The sequence below is a fragment of the Pholis gunnellus genome, assembly GCF_910591455.1.
Source record: "Pholis gunnellus genome assembly, chromosome: 3".
NCBI lineage: Eukaryota > Metazoa > Chordata > Actinopteri > Perciformes > Pholidae > Pholis > Pholis gunnellus.
In genome coordinates this window covers 15,895,891-15,918,747 of record NC_136529.1, presented here as the reverse complement: position 1 = coordinate 15,918,747, position 22,857 = coordinate 15,895,891, and the positions used below count along the sequence as shown (strand labels likewise).

The 22,857-nt window shown below is 41.0% G+C and overlaps 1 protein-coding gene across 2 annotated transcripts; it reads left to right on the top strand.

Annotated features, from left to right (window-relative positions):
- The first annotated feature begins 373 nt into the window (after nt 1–373).
- On the top strand, nt 374–10,361 carry eefsec (eukaryotic elongation factor, selenocysteine-tRNA-specific). Of its 2 annotated transcripts, XR_013767698.1 has the most exons (8): nt 374–917; nt 2,389–2,596; nt 2,869–2,965; nt 4,077–4,241; nt 5,255–5,899; nt 7,449–7,605; nt 9,496–9,758; nt 10,054–10,361. XR_013767698.1 is itself a non-coding variant. In XM_079186164.1 (7 exons), exons 1-7 carry the CDS (start codon nt 614–616, stop codon nt 9,675–9,677), a joined length of 1,758 nt encoding a protein of 585 aa, XP_079042290.1. In that variant the 5' UTR covers nt 374–613; the 3' UTR covers nt 9,678–10,361. The 2 variants fall into 2 exon arrangements, 1 of the variants encoding a protein (XP_079042290.1); XM_079186164.1 differs by having other exon boundaries at nt 9,496–10,361.
- Nucleotides 10,362–22,857: the final 12,496 nt, after the last annotated feature.

Below are 22,857 nucleotides of genomic sequence, written 5' to 3'. Positions count from 1 at the left end.
ACCTCGAAGCACCGTTCCTATAACTACTCCTATTGGACCGTGTTGACTGATGCAGCACATTCATTGGCTGAAGTCTATGTCAATCATTTCCACATACAAAAGCCCCGCCTAGGACAGTGTTCATTTCCGTTTGTGTTTCCGTGTCTTATGTCGTAGTAGAAACAGCAAACAAACTGGTCAAAGTGTAAATAAGAGTCTAAAATAAATGCAGAACTAAACTGATACAGGTTCTCATCTCGCCATCGAAATGTTATAGTTAACGTTATGTTTTAATCAAACAGATATTATGTCATGTCAGTTCCCCTCTTTTTACTTTTGTTTGTCACTGAACAAACGTTCCGCTTTAGCATGTTGTTATGAGGATGGAGTGCACTGACAGCGAGGAAGACGTTTCTCTCAACTGCTGAAGTAACTTTAAAGTCCTACTTTTAGCTATCTGTGTTTTGAAAGCCACAAACGAATTAAAACAACTTGTTTTTGAAGGTGTTTCGGTAATAGTAAGCGGTTGTCAATTACTGCCGTTTAAACGTTTCCGTTGGAGCGGAGTTCAACGTCCAACTCTTATAGAAAACACGCACGTTGTTGTTTAACAATACATCAAACTGGTGTCAAAATGTCAGAATCTGCTGACAGTCGCACCAATACGTTAAATTTCAACATCGGGGTGCTCGGACATGTCGACAGCGGGAAGACGTCGCTCTCCAGGGCGCTGAGCAGCACCGCCTCCACGGCTGCCTTCGACAAGAACCCGCAGTCCCGTGAGAGAGGCATCACGCTGGACCTCGGCTTCTCCTCCTTCACGGTGGACCTTCCTGATCACCTGCGGGACAGCGGAGGCCAGCAGCAGTACGGCAGCCTGCAGTTCACCCTGGTGGACTGTCCGGGTCACGCCTCTCTTATTCGCACTATCATTGGGGGTGAGCTCTCCTAACTCAGCAAGTGTTGGTGCTTAATGTCACTGATGGCAGGCTGTGAATGAAACAATGTATTTATAACCTCCATGAAGCTGGGGTTTATTGCAGGGCTGTTACGTTTGACTGCATTAGTTAAAAACTGCCAACTGAATGTACTGTATATCTACAACTTAATATAATAAGCATGCCTCTTAAATTGGCCTTTTTCACAGCAGACATTCTGACTTGTCACACAAAAGAAAACACAGGTGTTACTAATAACGTTAACAGCATGCACAATACCAGTACACTGAAACCAAAGTGCATGCAGTTTCTTAACCTTATTTACAGACACACACATTATCTAAATGTGAAACACCTACAAACTGCCAAAGTAGCAGAAAAGTCACTTTAGCATCTGACTTTTATTCTGAAGGTCCGGGGATAAAGTCCCCGCTGTCATGCGGTTATATTTTAAGAAAAACTACCCTTATATAGCTTGAGTGTTTTCATTCTTTGCAAACTAAGTTAACAGAATAGTTTACTTAGAAAACCCTCAAAAAGATCCAGCAGAGGGCGCCTTTCCTCTACAAGCAGAAAGGTTGATCACATTAACTAAGAGCTGCAAAGATTAATCGATTAGTTGTCAACTATTACATTAATTATTTTGATCAGTTAATTGGTTTTAACTGGTTGTATGTGCTTCCAGGTTCTGAAATGTGAATATTTCCTAGTTTATGACAGTAAACTGAATTGGGACAAAACAAGGCCTAGGACACTGATCAATGATTTTTACCATTTTATACACCAAACTATTAATAATTGAATTGAAAAATAATGGATTAATGGACAATAAATATAATCATTAGTTGCAGCCCTAATTGACTCGATAGATCAGACTGTTTTAAACTTAAATAAAATCTACAGACTTTGTTAGAAGTATTGGTCTTGGTATGATAGCAGAGTCGAGGCACTCAAACACTGAATGCTGCTGTGTTGTGTTACCAAAGTACTGAACGAAACCTATGAGCCAGTGGGGTGTCACATGCTGTAGATTAGGGAGGAAGGAAAGTGTGGGGTTTGGGGGTATGTATTAAACCTCCCCTCCTGTCCCAAGTGGGGAAAGCACAGGAAAGAGAAGGAGCCAAATAGAAGGAGAGAAAAGAGGGGAACACAGGAAAGAGAGACTGCCAAAGTCAGGAAAAGAAAAGAGGGAAAGGAAAGACAACCAAGTGAGCTGCAGCTCTGGTTTCAACCCTCTAGCCGTTTACTCTCTTTTGCCTTTATGCACCCCTCCCTTAAGTTCTCTTCTTGTTTTACTGTTATTTTTGGGAATCTGTGTCCGTTCCTGGTTGTGTGCTGCTGTCGGGTTAGTCTCTACTCACGGCTCTTCTTCAGGTGCGCAACAGACAAGCTGGAATGTCTTTAACAGCAAACTATTGTGTTGTTCTGATTTATCTTGCTTATTGTTTTCTTTTTGTTCGCCTCTCTCTAGGTGCCCAAATCATTGACCTGATGATGCTGGTGGTGGATGTGGTGAAAGGGGTGCAGACTCAGACTGCAGAGTGTCTGCTGATAGGAGAGCTGACCTGCCCTCGCATGGTGGTCATCCTGAACAAAGTTGACCTACTGCCACCCAACAAAAGACAGAGTGCCATTGAGAAAATGACCAAGAGACTGCACAAAACTCTGGAGAGCACCAGGTCTGAATTCATTACAAGTATCAGAATACATTTGGATGTTGTGGAAATGAAGGCCCAGACAGCTAAGTGGGTTTGGGCATCCCATGTACTCCCAGGGGCCCAGGCTTGAATCCCTTGCCAAACTTCCTCATTCATTACACATTCTGTCTCCCTCTCTGCATTCCAGCGGTCTGTCCGTCAGACCCACTTGTTTTTCATTCAAAGTAACTTTAATCATTACTTCAACATCAAAGCATGAAGTAATTTCAATATTATGTTTTTCTTTTGGCCAGATTTAAGGAATGTCCAGTGATTGCTGTGGCAGCGAAGCCCGGGGGCCCGGAGGCTCCTGACACAGAGGAGCCACATGGAGTGCCAGAGTTAATAGAGGTAAAGTCCGGAAACACTCTGGTTCCCCTCCATTGTTACTAATGTAGCTCAAAAGAGCACATAAGTTCTCACTTATGAACAAGTGCTGTTAGTCAGCTGTCATTGTTCAAGCGGTGGTAAACGAGTAAAGCAAGTCCTCAGCTGTGTTTATTTACCACACAACTAAGACTAACAACAGCAAACTGTCTTTGTCCAGTCAACAGAGTATATAGTTGGTACAGTACAGCACTGTGTACAAAATGGCGGTGGTTACTGGCAAACTGTTAATTGCTGTATATTACTGATCTGATTGGTAATGATTAAGATGATCAAGGAGGAGCATTAGTTTAAGAAATCCCAACATGTTTATTGTCGACAACTCTTGTCTTTTGCCTGACCAGGACCAGATTTCTTTAGGCATTAATGCTTTATTTTATATTGAGAGAGACACAGGGCAGGGCAGAGAGGGGATGACATGCAGTGCAGTACATATCTTGATCATCTGGACTCAAACCCCGCCGCTGTGGCAAGTAGTACGCCAAGTAGTACGCGCTCTACTCAGTGAGCTACTGGGGCATATGCAATTACTAGATTTTGAAGCGTACTTAATTAGATATTAAAGAAAGATGACAACAACAGATAATACTTTTTGTTTTAAGCACATAACATAAACCAATATTTTTGATAAGTATATCTTAAATTTGTTTGAATTCATCAAGATATGGTCCGTACTGAGCTGGACATTTTTCATTGAGAAATAAACTTTCTGATGGAAAAACTATGTAGTGGAGAAACTGTGACTTAAATAACCGTAAACACAATCTTTGTATCCTCTGTACTGCATTTAAAAAAGGTTATATTCTTAATTCAAAAAACAGCAGTATGACTCACACACCAGGATCAGAGCAGCACTTCTACCACCAGAGACAGTGTGTGTTATGCAGTTTTTGTGAATCACAGCTAGATATGGATCTAATTCGTCTCTCTCTCTCTCTCTCTCTCTCTCTCTCTCTCTCTCTCGCTCTCTCTCTCTTATCTGGTTTAATTTTTGTGTATGTGGGACCTTGCAGTTCTCTTTTGTGTGTATAAATAAACGTGTCTTTCTTCTTGCCATTTTGGTTGTCTGTGTCAGCTTTTGAAGAAGGAGACATACCTCCCCCAGAGAGAGCCTGGAGGCGACCTCCTGATGGCTGTGGACCATTGCTTCTCCATCCGTGGTCAGGGAACAGTCATGACTGGAACCATCCTGCAGGGGTCGCTGGCCATCAATGACACTGTGGAAATCCCGGCACTAAAGGTATGCTCCAAAACAAATGCATGAATTCAGAATCTCTGATATTTACAGGCAGGTAACATACCAGAGTGCTGGGGATTATTTGTAGAAACCACAGAGATTCGTAAGTTCAGAAGTTGACTGGAAGCGGGCTGACAGAGGGAAGGATGTCCGTGGGTCAGTTTGATGTGAGGGGAGGATGAGGGGACTCTGGGTGGACTGGCAGTGCAGCGGTGGGTAATTTAGACCAGATGCACACTTTCAGCCAGGCTCAGCAGTTTTCTATGCAGTTTTAATGTCCACCTCTTGGTGGCAGCAAATGGCTAACTGAACAGTAATTTGTTATGGAGCCTTGATCTGTGCCACTACTGTTGATTGAACAAAAACAAGCACATAAACATTGTGGTACGCCAGATCCCACAATCAAAGATGTGAGATGGACAGGTAGTCAGACAGATATCTTTTAAATGTTCGTTTCCGTATTTGTGATTAGTTTGGAGATGTATAGTTCAAACAAAACAAGGCACAATTCTGTTTTTATCCAAACCTGATATTATTGAACTAAAAATATAAATCAATATAAATATTTGAAAAATAAACATTTCAAATATGATGCACAGCTGCAAGTGCTGCAAAAACAGTGCAGATTTATGTGTACTTACTTATGTGCACATTTTATTGACACTTAAGTCCTCTATAGGACCTCTGCATTAAAGTTATTGTATAACATCTCTGTACTGTGAAGATAATAATAATCTTAGGCTGTATTGTTTGTATAGTTTCTAGGTTTTAAATGTAAAACTAAAGTGGAACCAGAAGAAGTATTGGTAGGAATGGTAAAACAACAACAACAACAAACAAACACATGCATGACTGTATCACTGTGAGCTATGAACTTTTATCAGCAATAATGTAACATACTGTGGATTTATGTACTTCATGCTTTCTCTTGTGAGTTGTGTTCCAAATATGTTCCAATGATGTTTTAGTTAAGTATTGAATTGACGTTATTGTATCTCTGTGCTCTCTGACATCAGGTGACCAAGAAGATAAAGTCGGTGCAGATGTTTCGGAAGCCAGTGTCGGGGGCCATGCAGGGGGATCGTGTGGGTGTGTGCGTGACACAGTTTGACCCTAAACTGTTAGAGCGGGGTGTGGTGTGCACTCCAGGGTCCCTGCGCACCCTCTATGCAGCAGTCATCTCTGTGAGGAAGATAGGCTACTTCAAGGGCTCTCTTGCCACCCGTGCCAAGTTCCACATCACAGTGGGCCATGAGACCGTCATGGCGAGGGTCATGTTCTTTGGCCTGCCACCTGTGGATCCCTCAGAGCCGCCCTCAGACACTAAACCACCTCCACCTCAGCCCCCCTCGCTGGATTCCCCCTTCACCTTCGAGAGAGAGTACTTCTACCAGGATGAATATGTCACCGGTCAGGGAGAGGCGAGTGTAGGACCTGAGCCAGAACAATGGGCCTTGTTGGAGTTTGAGCGGCCAGTCACATGCCCCTCACTCTGCCTGGTGATTGGTTCCAAACTGGACACAGACATCCACGCCAATGCATGCCGGTTGGCTTTCCAGGGCCGTCTGCTCCAGGGGTTTGAAGATAAAGGCTATGCTGGGACTGCCCTGCCTCGTCTGCGCATCTACAAGACCAAACACAAGGAGGGTCAGGTGGAAAGGGTGAGTGGGACACTCGGCAGTGTATTTGAAATGCTGTTTTTCTGACTGTCGTCTTCTCTGCTTACCCTTGAGTGTTACCCTTGCTCCTCTGCCCTCTCTGTCACCTTGTGCTCCTTCTGGCTGTGGTTCTTCTTTGGATGTTTCTCATTGCTGGTGGCAGTGGACCGTGCCTCTCAGACAGAGCCCCTATTGTGCAGTCATAAACACGCACACACACACACACACACACACACACACACACACACACACACACACGCGCACGCACACACACTAACAAGCATGCACATTCAGCCCTGGTGATCAGTGTTTGCGGCATGGATGGGTATGCATGCCTTAGCGTGTGCTGTGACACAGAGGTGTGCGTGGGTGGCCGACTGACGCCAGTAGCTCTGTCTAGCTGTCAGAGGCTGCCACTGTTTGGACACACCTGAGCTGCACAGGAATACCCACATGACTGTGTGTTAACCTCCACTTGTCTCTGGTTCAGCTGTTACGTTCTGTCCTAAATCCTGAGCTCCAGTTCATACCGATCCGATCCCTATCTCATCTTATCTGATGCTGTTTTATTTTGTTATTGATCTCAACATCTGATTTGGGAATTTTTCAAAAAGTCAACACCCTCCAACTTTAGTGTTTTCATCTGTGGGCGCACTGAAGATGTTGTGACTCTCACTCTGCGCTGTACAGTTAAGTTTTTCTGTGTGCACCCTTGTCAGGTTCAGCCTCAAGTCAGGGGTCAAGTGTGTGAACTAGTTTCCTGCTGTTAGCACCTCAGGGTGTCGACAGCTCCAGTCAGTGACTCAGGAGCAGAACAGCGTGTGCGAGAGGTTAGACTGTGGTCATGTGACATTACTTTTGTCTTTCATCTGTCTCACAGAAAGAGGCAGTTACGTTTCAAGACTTAAACATTCCTTTTTGTAAAAGAACACATTACTGGCATTGTCGAGATATGACGGCCTCATCCAGTCACAATTCATGCGTCTGTCAGATGTGTAAAACGACTGTATTTTATTTATTTGTAATCAGCGCCATCACTCACGCTTGAGGGACGCCTGGGTCAAATGTTCAAGAATGAATGAGAGCGAGGCAGAAGAGAGAGGAAGAACTGGTAGTGTGTGTGGGGGGGGGGAGTTTGAGACAGAGCGGTGCCCTCATGTTATCAGATTAGTGCCGGGTTAGATCGACTTAGTGATGGAGGATAAGAAAGAAATACAAACAAATATAGCATAAAATGTGCAGGATGAAAAAGAAAGAGTGAGACAGCATGGCGGCAGGCCTCGGAGAATGTGGCCTGTGGCATGTGGTACAGTTAGTGAGGGCACAGTGCAGAGGATCAGCTGTTCTTCCTCACTCTGCTGTAATGAGTGAAAATCATGACATCCCACAAGACCTAGACATCACGGGAAGTAAAAATGAGATTCAGCTCCTAAAATACATCCGTTTAAAAAGTACTTCTTATTATGTGTGTCACTTTTTGTGCTTTCGCGTCATCTTTCACGAGTGCTGCAGCTCACAAGGCTCTTTTCTTTCCCGCTCTCTTGTGTCTCAGGTGACTGACGATTGCACTGTGATTGGCCGCAACCTGTTCAAGAAGGAGACCAACCTGCAGCTCTTTTTGGGGTTGAAGGTCACACTGTCGACAGGCGAGACTGGCATTGTGGAGGGTGGGTTTGGACAGAGCGGCAAGTTCAAGATCCGAGTCCAAGGTAAGGTTCAGCTGAGGTGAGACGTTGTCGTTTCTTCTCCTCTGTCGCTCCAGTACTAAAACTACTGATGCTGTTTAACGGAAGCCGTGTCACGCATATCAAACTCTCTGTGGCTTTTTATTATAAGCTCGCATAGACACGTCTCCCCCTTCATCACTGCACCCGCCCAGAGCACTTTCTCTCTATTTCCCGGGACATTGGGGCTCTGCGGACCGTTTTCAGGATGCGGTAAGAGTGGTAGGCCCGACATCCTGAGCCACATTCCCAGGATTCCTCTGGGGATTGCCTGTGTTCCGGGGGAAGTCTGTTCTGTGTTTATTTTACCTTCTGTTACTCCGAACCCGCTGCTCCACACCGGGAAGGGAAGAGAAAACAAAAACATTTAGAAAGAGAACCTCACCTACATCCTCTTTATTGCCTAACATACTCAAAAGTCTCAGACATACTAACACTCACTTCTTCACGCATGGACATAATTTAAACATCCAGTGGTTTTCATCAAACCCCCCCCCCCCCCGACATTAGAGCAAAGATACGGTCATATGTCTAAATGCGGTTGGATATCAGTGTCGTGAGTTTCCGCTTACTGCTTGTTGCTCCACAGACTTTGTCTTTAATTTTGTTTCTCAGGGACACGTACATAAGATGAAGAGAAGGAATGAAAATGTGTACGAATGTCTGCTTTCAGGCAGACTTCACTTTCTGTCGTTCATACCTACTACTCATGCTTTCATTATTTTTTGGGCTGCAACTAACGATTATTTTCATAACCTATTAATCTGCTGACTATTTTCTGTATTTTTCAATTAAAAGTGTGTGGTTTCCTGAAGCCTAAGGCGATACCATTACATTTCTTGTTTGGTTTGACAACAAAATATACATTTTACTATAATATTCAAAGCAGTAAATCTGTACATTTGAGAAGCCAGAATTAGAGTGTGTTTTGTAATTTTGTGTTGATTAATTAAGGGGGACATTAAGATTATCACTCCTTCATACTCTTATCTGGTAGAAGCAAAGGAAACAGTGGTTTAAACGTGATGCTATACTGCTCCTCCAGTTACTGCTAACTTGGCCTATTTTATTTTTCCACCAAAGCTAATTTATACCCATATTTGGTGTTTATTAGGTGTTTATTTTGGACCATATCTTATATTTACTGTCTGAGTGTGTACAGTGTTTCTGTTCTATAGTACATGTTCTATATGTTTTTTTTAAATATATTTTCCTCGCACAAATACCTAGAAATGTATTTGAGAACAAATTTATAAAAGTGCAATTCCAATGTGTCACTTGTATGTGAACACAAATCGTTGAAGTTTGGGCGAGTGAGTGTGTTCTGTGGTGGTAAAACGAAAATGTTCAGCTGATCATAGATAACAAGAGGAGATTTCTGTCTGCGCTGTAACCACAACAACCCTCACATTGGCATAACGATAACAAGAAGACTGCTGGTGCCGTTGTACGTGAGGTCAGACAGCCACTATGTAAAGCAGTCAACCCAGAACACTTCGTACCTTCCTTGTGCAACACGGCAAACAAGCAGCCACGTACAAAGGAAGCAGCTCAGCGAAGAGCGTCAGGATGAGTCCGATAGACGCAGAATCTCCAGCAGCAACTGCATAACTACTCTGCACATTTTCATCAGTTACATCAGGAGGATCAGTTGATCTCGAGGTCAGCACAGATACAGTACCTACCGCACACATAACCAGGAGGAAAAGATCTCTATCAAGCATTACATATACCTACACGTACATGATTAAGTTGACCTCAGTGCTGTGCATGGTGTAAGACTGTTATAATCTAGATGTATTACATGGAAGGGATGTTTTTTTTTTTTAGATAATCAACCTTTTTACTTGACCTGCTTGTTTATCTTTTCTTCAGAGGGTCTTTGCCCTGAAACCAAGCAGTTGTTGTCCTCCACCTCTAAGAAGAAAGGGAAGGGTGGAAGCAAAGGTGGACCAACAAATGAAGAGGAGCCCAAAACAGATTCCCAGCCTGTTTGCATCCACTTGCATTTCAAGCGGTACGTCTTTGATCCCCATAAGAAGATGGTTCAGTCTTGACCTTTGCTGCACTCACTTCAGCCTGACATCGAGTCACAGTGCTTCAGACAGGCAGAGGGCCGTTTCAGAGATCATGTGGAGGTGAGGGGAATACTGGCCTCTGTATCAGAGGTATGATCTTGTTCTACTATCAGCCTCTGATGGAGACAGTCTGCTACAATGCAATGATTGTGGAATGCTGTACGCATGTGAAACAACCCTTTTTCTTTTAAAATCTTCCTTTATGGAGATAATCCAGTTTGCTCCATCACAAGGTTTGAGGCCACTCTTCCATCCTGATACATTTGAGTTGTCTTAAAACAAATCAGTATCTTGATTCTTTGTTGTAAGTCAGAATCAATTCTTCAAAACTTTTTTCTCTATGTTTCTAATTCAGCTGAGCCCTGATTGGCGTAAACACATCGGCTAGTGTTACGGGAACTCTGAACTCACAGATTTCAACAGATCTCTGCGTTCACTGTCTGCGTCTGGCTCTCTCGCTGGGATAAAGGTCATGTTATGCTTCAGGCTTCATTAGCTGTATGATTTCAAAATGACTTTCTATAGTTTTTCTTTTTCATTTTACTTTAGTGGTGTTTTGTAGAGCTGCAGTTGACACAGAACAGCAGTTATTCCAGAGGTTGCTTGAATTGAATTGAATACTGATCTTTTCAGAATGATGAATAAAGCAAACCAATGCTGAAACTTTATTTCTGACTGTTATTTTCTCTGTAATTATTGGTACTGCCCTTGATGTATACGATAGGGATATAATAGCAACAGATATAATGGTTGTGTCCCAAACTCTATTTACAGAACAAGCTGAATTCATCAGTAATTATGAACAATATAAAGCACTCTCCATGCTAGCTGCAGTTTGTATGTGCAGTACCTACGGCAGCATGTGTACAACAGTCTACTGTATCCACATATTGTATGTGCAGTTCCTACGGGCTAAATACATACTGAACTATAAACTTGAACGTGTGTCTAACCGGCATTTCTCTCCGGTTAGTTTGTTATGCTGTCATCCATATGGTGCAGCATAATGGGCACATTTTAAAGGAGTTTTCCAGATGTCACACTGTTCACAATCAATTCTATACATATACAATCTCCGCTGTAACTAATATCCAAAAGAAGTGTACCTAACTGTAGCATGCAGTTTGTAACGGACCACTGAATCGTATTACAGTGGCCTGCAAACGATCAATATATCACTCAGAAAAGGGAGCTCTGGTAGTTTTGTATGTTTATGTACATTATAGTTATTTTGATACAGATTTTGAAGTTATTTGAATTGAAAAATAAATAAATAAATCATATATTGGACTATTTAGAGTTGGACAGTATCTATGTGTAACATATGTGATGCATATGTTTGAACTTCTTTCTCTTTCAGTGCGAGTAAACAATAAAAGAAGGAAGTAGTAAGAAAGAAATGATCAATGACTTTCCCTAGCGTATGTGATTGATAGTGCTATTAATCAGCTAGTCATTGAGAACTGTACAGGGTGGAAATGATCATGTGTCTGTGAGGGTTTTGTAAATATGTGTGTCCAGCCTGTCACAGAAGTGTGGGTGGGGTGGGGTGGCGGGGGGGGGGGCAGTGAGAGTGCAGGACACTAAGTATGTAGCGGATGATGTCAGCAAACTGTCCCTGTGAACAGCGACTCTATCTCAGCAGGAATCTGTGGAAATTGGAGGGAGGAGGGAGACGCAGCACGAGCAAGAGGGGACACTGGAAGGATTGTTCCTCTGAGTGACAGTCCTTTTAGTCTTATCTCCTCTCGTTCCTCTTATAGAAAACCAGACGGGGGAGAAAAAAAAAAAATCTCTGTCGCTTTTTACTCCCGTGTCTCTCCAGTTTCTCTTTCTCGCTCCACCCCCCCGTCTTTCATTCACCATCCATTCCCGTTTTTATTGAAAACCTTTTTCTCTGTCCATTACTGGTCCAATTTGTTTCATCATGAGACAGAAATGGAAATAATCTTTTAGGCTCCTAAATATTTTCCTTAATGTCATAATTTCACAAGCAGACCATGATGATGCACATATTTGTGTCGATGCTGCAATATTGTTTTGAAATCGGAGTGTATTTTTTAGATCTAAAAACTAGTGTTCATATGAATCAGATCCATATCTAATATCTAATCTGTATCTTTATCTGCATGTTATCCTTTAAACTATGGAAAAACCCATACCCACTGATAAATACATTAGCTGAAAGCTGTTCTTTACTTGCATTTCAACCTAATTGAAAAAATTAAATGCATTTTGCCTTTAATATGATTGTAAACACTGAATCAATTTGCCAATGCGTCTTGTTAGAAGATGATTATTTTCATCCTCCTTGTCTTGATAAAGATCCTCTTACGTTTCATTAACACAGATGCCGTGTGCACCACGTTTCCCCTTCTTTTTTTAACATGCATGCTAATCCTGTTGTGTGTGAGTGTGTGAGTGTGAGTGAGTGTGTGTGAGTGAGTGTGTGTGGTGAGAGAGAGACACCCCAGTCCTTTCCGAGCTTAGGTGAGGAGGGTTGGGCGGATTGCATAATCCGCTTTTTATAGCCGTAGCTGATTGTGGCAGGAGGGAACATACAGGGAGGCTGTGGGACTGCAGCTAGGAGTGTGTTCTCACCTCGGCTTCACACACACACACACACACACACACACACACACACACACACACACACACACACACACACACACACACACACTCACTGTCACCAAGCTGGGACGAGGTAGATACCCACTGTTCTTTAATGTTCATTTTGACCTGTATTTGGGGCCCAGTGCTCATATTCTTAACTGCATGACTCTCTATAGTTTTGTCCTTTTAAATTGCCCCTCATAGAGATAAGACACAGCCATGATGTTTTCCCTTCAATACCCCTGTACTTTTTTGCTGGTGACCTCCAGGTCAGCCAGGAGTCGAGGGTCAACATCTGAGCTCCTGAATGTTTATAGCTGGGAAACGGTCACTGATGAGCAGAGATAACAGGCAGCCGTGTAAGAGAAAGAAACAGAGGGAAGGGAACGCTGGCTGGTTTATTGACAAGGCGAAGGAGGGGGGCAAAAAAAAGAGTTTAAATTGTGGTTCAAGGCAGAGTAGATTGAAAAGACTAATTAGCAGCCGTTTGACTGATAAATGGGTGCACCATTAATTAACAATTTAACCAGTGGGGAGTTGGTTAGGCTGCTCTATTCCTCAAATAAATTCCCATCTTACTCCAGACTATTATATTCCCTTCTTTATTGTTTCACGGCATCTGTTTTAATCTTGAAAGCAGCTCTGTATACTTTTTTTTCACATTTGCCCGCGGTTGATCCCTTACCAGCTTTGTTTCCATGTTGGTGTTGGTGTTCACTGTACCAGTATTAACAGTATCACCGAACTCCGACAGAGATAATTTTTATTGCTGATTATTTGATGACAGAAGCTGTATCAGACAGCTTCACCGTACTAATGAGCACAGACACAGATAGAATCACCCTCAACCCCCTCACTCCTCTCAACCCTCGCCTGCAAATATAATTAGCTATGATTAAAATGGGCATTGTTTAATTAATACCGCCGCAGCCTCTTTCAGTCGACTCCTCCATTTCCGGCACTGCTTATCTCCCATTCCCCCCCCCCCCCCCCCCCATCAGCTGTGGAAGTTTTTACTAATGCCTTCGTAAATCATGATCGCAAATACGGGCTTGCCAATTATACCTATATTAAGGTTTAACGTCAGACTTGTTTTCACTGCTCCTAAAATAGTGTGAACTCCTGTATTATTTAGTTTTCAGATCACCGCACAGTAATTGTCATGCATTCAAAGTGATCCTGAGGTATTAGACAAAATGTACTTACTCTTATTTATTGATGCTTCATTGTGTAAGCAGTGTTTTAATGCAATAGCTTGCACTTTGTACTACTCTAACTCCTTTATATCCTGTTGAATATAGTTCATTCTTTCAATGAATTCAGCCGGTTTGTTATCCCAGTGTGGAATAAAAAGCGCAAAACCTCCCTCTGTAGTGCAGGGAAATAGTTTGGTGTGTTTGAGTAGTATAAGCAAAGTATTAGAGCCTCTACATTGTATGGCTTGTATTACTTGTTGCTTTGTGTGGTAGTGGCTGTGAAATAACTCAGTCAAAGAATATATTTAGTGGAGCAGCTCAATTTAACTGCAAGAAGAAAAGATTACATAGGAGTTTATATTATATATTTATATTATATATTACGTGTAGGTCAAATGTCAGCACGCATATAACCCTAAACAAATAGTTAAACTAATATCATATAGTTTGCAAGTTGCATATAGAAGACTAAAGAGGAGGAAAATAATCACCTCTGAACACCCTAATCTTTTATGCCGACAACAAAGAGTGTTATTGTGTCCGCCTTTTTGCTTTAAATCAATTGTTACTCATTGTCCATAGTAACTGATTATGCACCTCACCTGCACGCTCTTTCAGTCTGACAGTGGAGGATTTTAGTAAATGGGATGAGTATTCTAAGATCATGACAACAAGAGAGACCAGTGAGATTCTTTATAATTCTGCTCCCTTCAGGATCATCGGCACCTGTCTCACTTAGAGGTGAGCTCCTGTGTTGGTGTGTTATCAAAATTTGCTTTAAATTGACGATTTAAATTCTAAATGAATTTCTCCTCTGCATGGCCATAGTAAACATTTCATAATGAACACATTTAGAATTTCAGTGCAGACTCTTGGAGTCTTTCATTTTAGAAAAGACCGGAAATTCTGCAATCAGCTTCTAAAACTAAATATCCTTTGCATATCAAAGAGGCTCATTAGCTGCTATGTCCACAAAATTGTTGCCAGGGCTAAGCCGTACACTCTAATGAAAGAAACGCCTTTAAGACCACCGTTGTTCTCCCATCACCACTGAATTGTTGCCATATCTATTCCCGTCTTATTTACGCATGCAGAAAGAAAAAAAAAATGCAGATTTGTGCTGGCACCTCATTAAAGCAATGTATTGATATGCTTCTTCCATACCCTGACACACACACACACACACACACACACACACACACACACACACACACACACACACACACACACACACACACACACACACACACACACACACACACACACACACACACACACACACGTCTGTTTTTTACTGGAGCCTTCATCCTCTCATCTCCCTTCTCGTCACCTCAGGGACAGTTTGTGAAAGGACGAGGCTGATGTGTGAAGAATAACAGTCGATCTTTACAGCTGAGTTCAGCAAAGTCCAGTCATCCAGGTGAGAGGTCACCTGCAGCCTCGCCTTGAAAAATGCCAGCCAGTACTCTGTGTACCTGCCGACGTTGCTCACCTTCTCACACACAGAGGAAAGGGGGAGGGTGTGTTTTTCTTATTGTTTCGTGTTCAAGATAAATTCATAATTCAGCCAGGCCAATGTACTGGCTGATATCAGCTTAATACAGATATATTAGTTTAAGTATATTTGCTAAGTTACAAGAAACTGCAGTGCAAAATACCAAAGACATGGTTGTGGTATCTTCGAAACATCGACAAGCACTGACAAATGTATTTGTCAACTATAAAATGTACCGCTCAGTAGCTATCTTGGTCAATATTCTTTGAAAAAACTAACTTAAAGGTCCCTTTTTTATGTTAAATTTGTATGTAAAAACAACAACAATATCTGTAGATATGTCATTGTTAGTTGTTTTAAAATGGTAAGATTCTTAAATATCAGTTTTAGTATATTTTATATAAAATGTAGTCAGTCAGGCTCTATTCAGTGTGTTGATTTAGTGAGGCTGACATGTTTGTAAGTACTTAAAAATACTTAAGCTAAAGATTACACACCTGGCAACACATTACAAGGCACACTGCAATTTATCACCTGCTGACTCAATAGAAGTGGAATAAAAATATTGTTTTCCAAAGCAAATTAAATATATATATATATTGTTAATTGTCTCTCTCTATATATATATATATATATATATATATATATATATAAATAAACTTTGGGATTTAGTTTTGCGGCTCTGTTCTCAATAATTATGTTAAACCAACATAGTAATGAATTTGAAGGAAAGGCCTGAAGCTGTTCCCTTTCGAGCATTGTGTTACTGCTGAGGGGACTTCAGGCTGCAGAGAGGAGCGTTTAAAACTGGAGGTCCAGTTCAACCAAAATTGCTGCCGGTGGGGTCGTGTGATGTGTGGGGTCATGTGAAAAGTCACTTCCACTCTAAAAGATGTCAAAGAGATGTCAGTTATTCTTGGATTTTCATACTTCATCAAAAAAAAAGTTCAACTCAAAACTAGAATTCTTCAATGGAGGATACCAACGATTTTTTTTAAATCATCTTATTATTACTAATGCATTGATATGTAATTATATGTATTACATTTTACTGATGAAGCTGGTGGAGGTGGAGCTAATTAATTCACTTTACATATTAAGTACAGTACTTCAGTAAATGTATTTATTTACTTATTTTCTACCACTTGATCTTAGTGGCTAGAAATCTTTGGTAAACAAGCTCATGTCCTGCCGCTTACATTTAAGACAATTCTTCACTCTTCTTTAGGTCCAATAAGCAGTCTTCCTTTAGCTCTGTTCTGGTTTAAATATCTGTCTCTTTAGCTGCTAAATGCTCCATTATGTTCAACAGCTAGTCGCTAACTTTGCTGTCTGCTGTTTGGTGCTAAACCGGTAGTGTACAGTGGGGTTTTAAGAGCTCTTTGGTAAAAACAGCTGCTGCGAAAACAACTCTGATGAGAGCAGTTAGAGTGAACCAAAACAGTAAAGTTGCGAGACAGAAACCAAAACCACGAGCTGATAGACGCCAAAATGCTCCATAGACTTGAGTGGATCTGCATAGTCAAGTGATATATCTGAGGGTTCATCATCTCTTTAGATACATGCAGTCATTTGATCCATTGTTAATATAAAAATATTGATTAATAGCCGCCTTAAATGATTTTTAAACACTTGAGTATTTGGAGAAAACCCCTCAGTGATGCAAGTCTGGGAACAGTTATATTTTCAGGGACAGTATTGTTTTGAAGGTGGATAGATCTTTAAGAATGTCTCCATCAATATAGATATTTTTATAGATGGGACAGCTGCTGCACTGCCATGCAGAGGGTGTTGGTGACACAGAAAACCAAAAGCACACTTAAGAACCTCAGAATCTCAGCTGTAGGAAACCACAAATGGTTCTTTAACTATCTGAAAAAAAAACTGTTTACAGATTTAGAAGCTCTTCATAGAGTAATATGGTAACATACCATTTTAAACCCACACAAACCTCTATACTTTCTTTTTCAAGCAAACACAAGGTTATCAGATTAAAGGATATTTATTGTGCCCTGAGGGCTACAGTGTACTGTAATGGGCCAGTGTGTATACGGAGTTAATCCTGGACTGACAGTGGGACAGTGGGGTTCTGACGAGGCCCGGGGGGCTCCGTGTCTGCAGGGGGACCCAAACATGGCTCTGGTTCTGTCTGGGACCTGTCTGAAAGCCCGGCACTGTCAGGCTGGCCCAAACACTGCCTGATGGGGGCTTTTAGAAGAGCAGAGTGAGTGACGGAGGTTTAGAGGAGATCTGACACTGCAGCCTGTGGTGCTGCTGTTTATGTATGTATGCTAGCTCTCCGAAAACTGTGTTTATGAAAACAGTGGCCCGCTGCCCATCAGATACGAGCTCTGGGGCTGGGACAGGGACAGCTCCTCTGAGAAAACTAATAGGAGACAGACAGACAAAGACAGAGAGAAAAAGGGACAGTAAGACAAACAAAACATAAAAACAGGGCAGGGGGGTTCATTTGACGCAAATGTGGTCTGAAATAACTTCCAAACCAGTTTTAGCAAAATCTCTCTTCATCCGTCTCTCTAACTCTTTATTCCCCGTTTACCGGCCCACTTTGTCTTGTCCTCACTCTTTCCAAATGTTTGAGCTGAACTCCAGAAAAAGTAGAAAGTGCTTTGCCTCTCTCACTAATCCCCTCCTGCCTTTAATTTGATTTTTTCCCTCTGTTTTGCCCCTTCGGTTGTCTTTCTCCTTAATTAGCTCATAGCCCTCTGGTTTGCCAGATTTAGGGTGTTGACATGCACAAGGCACAGCCCCAAATCAAATATATATGCTGCCCTTCCAACCGCTAACATCACACACTTTCTTACTTCTTCTACTTTCAAGGAGCCTAAATTGCATTTTTGTTCCTCCTTTTTGCTGCTTGCCCACTGGCTGCTGCAATAATCTGTTGTTTTCTGTTTGAAGTGGCAGATGCAGAGTGGAGAACCTCACATGTTATGATTATTATATCGCCATTTTCTATACTTGAAATGAATTTGATTGTATTACTGTAAATATTATAGTATTACTGTTTTTCTCTTAATATTGCAATGACAGCCTCTTCCAGATAGTTTTCCTCTAAGTTTACTTCACTTGTCCTTGATCACTTTAGTGTTATCAAAGGAAAGCGGAGGGAAAACTGCCTCTAAAAGTTTACATTTCAAATATTTTAATTGTTTTATGCAGCTTTCATTTATTTTTCTAATAATCCCCTGAGGCTGGAAGACTGTTTACTGTCTTTGATTTGCAGTCTTGTAGCTTTTACTTCAAGCGTTAATTAACCTTCAAATGGAGAAATTATAGCTGGCACACAAGTATGCATTCACGCCTGACAACCACACACACAACCACACAGACTCCAACAATGGAAGAAGAGGTTTTTTTTCCTGCTTTTCATCTGAGATCTCCCTTTCTGCTTCTCTCTCTCCCTCAGACTGGTACGCACCAGACTTACAACATGCGAGTCGACATTTATTCTCCCTCTCTTTCTCCTCCTCGCTCCTTTTGTGCACCAAAGTCTAACTCAATCTGTGCCTCCGCATTCTTTGAACTTCTGTCAGCGCAGAAATAACATTACAGGTTCAAAGACAACAGATATCTGTTTTCTGCTCTGAACCAGTTAATCTGCCTGCCTTTCACTTCCGTTTGTCTCTCTCTCTCTCTCTTCAGCTCCTTTTCGTCCTATATGTCATCATCACGCTTCTTTTTTGTTCATTTCTGCCATAGCTGGTAAAACATTTTATTATTTTGATATAGGCTTCCCATTAGCTGTTCAGTTTAATTAAAAGAGCTCATTCATATGAAAATGGGACGCTGATAGTGATTTCCTTCCCTAGCAACAATCGCTAACCTTGCACAGCAACTCTTAATTAGAATCCGGGTTGATTGACATTGTGTACGCACTATACACACTTATACACACTTATACACACTTATACACACTTATACACACTTATACACACTTATACACACATGCATACATAAGCGTTCTGTAAAACTATAACATATATCTCTGACTTGTGTAATAGAAGTATAAGTATACTTTTTGAGAATTCAACAATTTACATATAAATATATATATAAATATAAATATATATATTCTCAAAAGCTACACACATTAAATCCAAATCAAATCAAAATTGTATTTATGAAGCACATTTAAAAACAACAGTTGAGCTAAGTGCGGTATATCAAATATAGCAAAAAACATAAAAACACAGTAAAAACACAAGGATATTATATACATTATATTATCAGTATATATATATATATATCCTGTTATATATTCTTACTCCTCTCACCCTCTCCTCATTTGTTTCCTGGTCACGCCTCACTTTGTCAGCTCTCTGATAGGTTAATTCATGCAGTGTTTACTGTCCCGAAAAGATTCCCATCAGGCCTTTCTTCCCTCTGTTTTGCCTCTACCCCTCGCTCCTCTTTTCACTGCTTCATGGCTGCATGTTAATAATCAGGTGTGTGTACATAACATCATTGCGAGGAGACAACAGAGGAGCAGAGGCCATTCGAGGGTGAGACTGAGCGGCAGATAGTGACTGATAGCGCAGAACAAAATATCTCCTTCTCTTCTTTGTTCATATGATTCCACATCTGCTCCCTGAAGCATCAGACAGACGTTATATGACACGCCGAGCAAAATTATATCATGTATTCCAAGATATGTGTGAAACACATCTTCAATTGCGCGATCATTTTGCCCTCGTTTCTGATGATGGATTGTTGGGTAACACTTGCAAGCATGTATATGCACTATATTAACACGTAATATATATTCATAACACACTAATTAGACCTGCAACGTTAAGAGACGTTATCGATTATCCTACAGTTTATGGACGTGACCTCGTACATTTTTACTTTATGGAAGTATCGCATGACATGTGGACATGGCCTCGACCATTTTTGCTGACCTCTATATTGCCCGTTATGTATACATGCGTGTTTGTTTACATCAGAATGTCACCAACAGGATGCCAGAATAAACAGCAGGGTTTTCCTTACATTAACATTGAGTGTTTATTAATTTATTATTAATTCTCCAATGAAGCATTTTGAACTGGCGTATAAACACATTTAATGAATGATTGACAACACAGTGTAACATAGCTGTAATCATATTTAACATGTGCGGTTACACACATGAACAGATTCTAACGTGTTATAAAACACTTTCTTTGCATATATGCACAAATCTTGTAGAATCGCTCCCAGGCAGGTTTAGTTTCTAAAAACAAAGTCTTAACTTGAGATCCACTTATAAGATTTCTTCAAGAGCTTTCAGCTACATCTTGTGGACTTCATCAGTGGATGGTGTTTGCTCAGTTTGTTCAAGAAAAAGTACTTTCAAATAAGTATTAACAACAAGCATTTCATTGATAAGAAAAGTAATAGATGTAATACAAAAATTAGTAAAAACATATTTTACGTTACAGTGTTTTATTTCCACAACTGTGTTATATTATGCTGTCAGTTATTCATTAACATTATAAACCAGTTATGGATGCTTCACAGATTGTTGTCAACAAATACATTAACAAATACACTGCACACTGCTTACAAATGCTAAACGTGGGGTCACAGTAAAGTTTTAAATCGGGTTTGTTTGCACCGTCCAGTACCACACGTACAATGTCTCACTTCAAGCCACGCAGCAGCAATTCCCCCCAAAAAAACCTGCATGAAGATATCTTGTGATATCCTAATCCAAGAATTAATCACACAAATTATCAAGATTGGTTATTTTATAATAGAGCAAAAAATATTTTAGTTGTCATTAAGTTTTGGGGAAAAAAAGTATCATGTATTTTTTTTCCTCCATCACTATAGATCTATAAACAGGACATAGATCTTTTTCATTTGAAGTCTGTTGTTTTTTCTCCTTTTTTTCTTTGCTGGTTTATTATTTTGTATCTATAATTTCAATCATGATTAGTTTTACAATCAAAAGCTAAATATTTGTCAAACGATTCATTACACATCCAAAAATACCAGCGGCTTTATTAATATAACACTTACAGATTGCGTTTGGAGTTGCACTGAGATTTAAAGTTCAGAAAATACAACTTCTACTACTAATGGACCGTCACTGTTACTTTTTTATCTCTTTTGTATGTTTCAAGAAATTCAGTTTGTATCGTCTCAGTTAGTTTTTCCAGACACAAACAAACAGGAGCGAGCATATAATAATCGTGAATTCAGCCTGTTTGTGCCGGGAGCTTCACCTGCCCTGCCACCAGCGGGTCCGACTGTCTGTCTGCTCTCTGGGGAGGAAGACCAAACTGAGAAATCAGATTAGACATACTCCCTACTCTTATGCGTTACTCAGAGTTTGTGCGGATGGGAACATTTAATGGAGGATTGGGGTTGAGCGGCTGTCTCTTTACTGATGTCAGGCCCAAGGCTTAAGGGTAGTGTCCCACGGAAATGAGCCATTAAAATTGAGGATTTATTTATTTTTCTCCTTCCCTTTTCCTTCCCTGCATTTGGCATGGGGTGCAGAAGTCAGGCAGACTGTTTGGGAATGATTTGGGGGGGACGGGACGACAGCCCCCGCGGTAGAACAGCCTGTGAGTTAGATTTCGTAAATGGAAATGCAGCTTCGATTATCATGCTTTTATTATTTAATCAGCAATATCTGGGAGGGGGTTGGGTGTCTTGAATGCTTCCGATTTGCCCAGACAGTAGTTTAAGCATGTAACTCGATCTCTTCTCGTCACAGACAGACATTGCAGTGAGGTTACGTGTGCACACCATTGACTCTCTTACTGGCCTTCTCTTTTCTGCTGTAGTTCTCCACCTTTTGGCACATTCATGCAGTTTTGCTTTGTGTTCTTCAAAATAAGCCCCAGACGTACAAGTATAGACCGGTTTCAAGCAGATAGGAAGATTGTACAGAATTGAGGGATGTGGTTGAAGTTACGGATGAGGTGTTGCTTTATCAGCCAGCACGAGGCCAGGATTGGTGCGCCGAACAGACCTTTGATGTGAGTTGTGATCCAGACTGCGAGGAGGTGAGCTATCACACATCAACGATGAGGGGCAATAGGTTTAGACACAGATGAGCGGCACGGAAACAGCAAAACAAGCAATCACAGCTACAGAACATCAAAAAGACAACATTTTCTGGTCTGGTTCTACAGATTTTTCTATTTCGTGAAAATATTTTTTCTTACTTTATTTCTTTGGGATGTGGACTGTTGGATGCACAAAACTAGAAGAGAGAAACAAGGCAAAACAAGAGGTCACCTCGGGTTTGTCATTGGGATGTTTCACTGTTGGTTGATATTTTATACACTGATTGGTTATTGGGTAATTAAAAAAAATGTATAATGAAAATAATCATTGTTTAGTTGTAATCGAAGCAGGAATGATGTGTTACCCATCAAAATTGTGAAATTAAACACTGTAAATAATTGTACAGCTTTTACAGAAGGCATGCACTAGAAAGTGACAGTGGAACAAGAGAGAGTGCACAGAGCCTGAACTGTCACTTTGAGGATCTGACAAACCTTCATCTCCGGTTGCCAACTTGACTATAAACTGTAAAACACCCACTGTACACAGGTTTTGTTACTGGCTGTGTTTTCTGTAAACACCAGCAATGAAACACTGACGTTTGTCTTTCATCCACCATTTCAGAGACAAGTATAGTTGACACATTTATATTGAGCATTGTATGTTTTTGTTTTGCAGCAGTGATTTGTATTGTCCAGAGTTCATGTAAATACCACACTCACCACAGCCATGACGGCCATTGTCAAGGTCTGACCGCTCTGCATCTACTGATCCCTCTGTGTATCAATCTCCATGATCCCAGTGTCTGTCTAATAAAATGTGCGGT

Excerpts from the sequence above, each read along its gene's own strand:
- eefsec (XM_079186164.1), top strand. The coding sequence starts at position 614 with ATGTCAGAATCTGCTGACAGTCGCACCAATACGTTAAATTTCAACATC. Across the intron at positions 2,966-4,076 it reads GAGTGCCAGAGTTAATAGAG|CTTTTGAAGAAGGAGACATA; the intron begins GTAAAGTCCGGA and ends TGTCTGTGTCAG. Across the intron at positions 5,900-7,448 it reads AGGAGGGTCAGGTGGAAAGG|GTGACTGACGATTGCACTGT; the intron begins GTGAGTGGGACA and ends CTTGTGTCTCAG.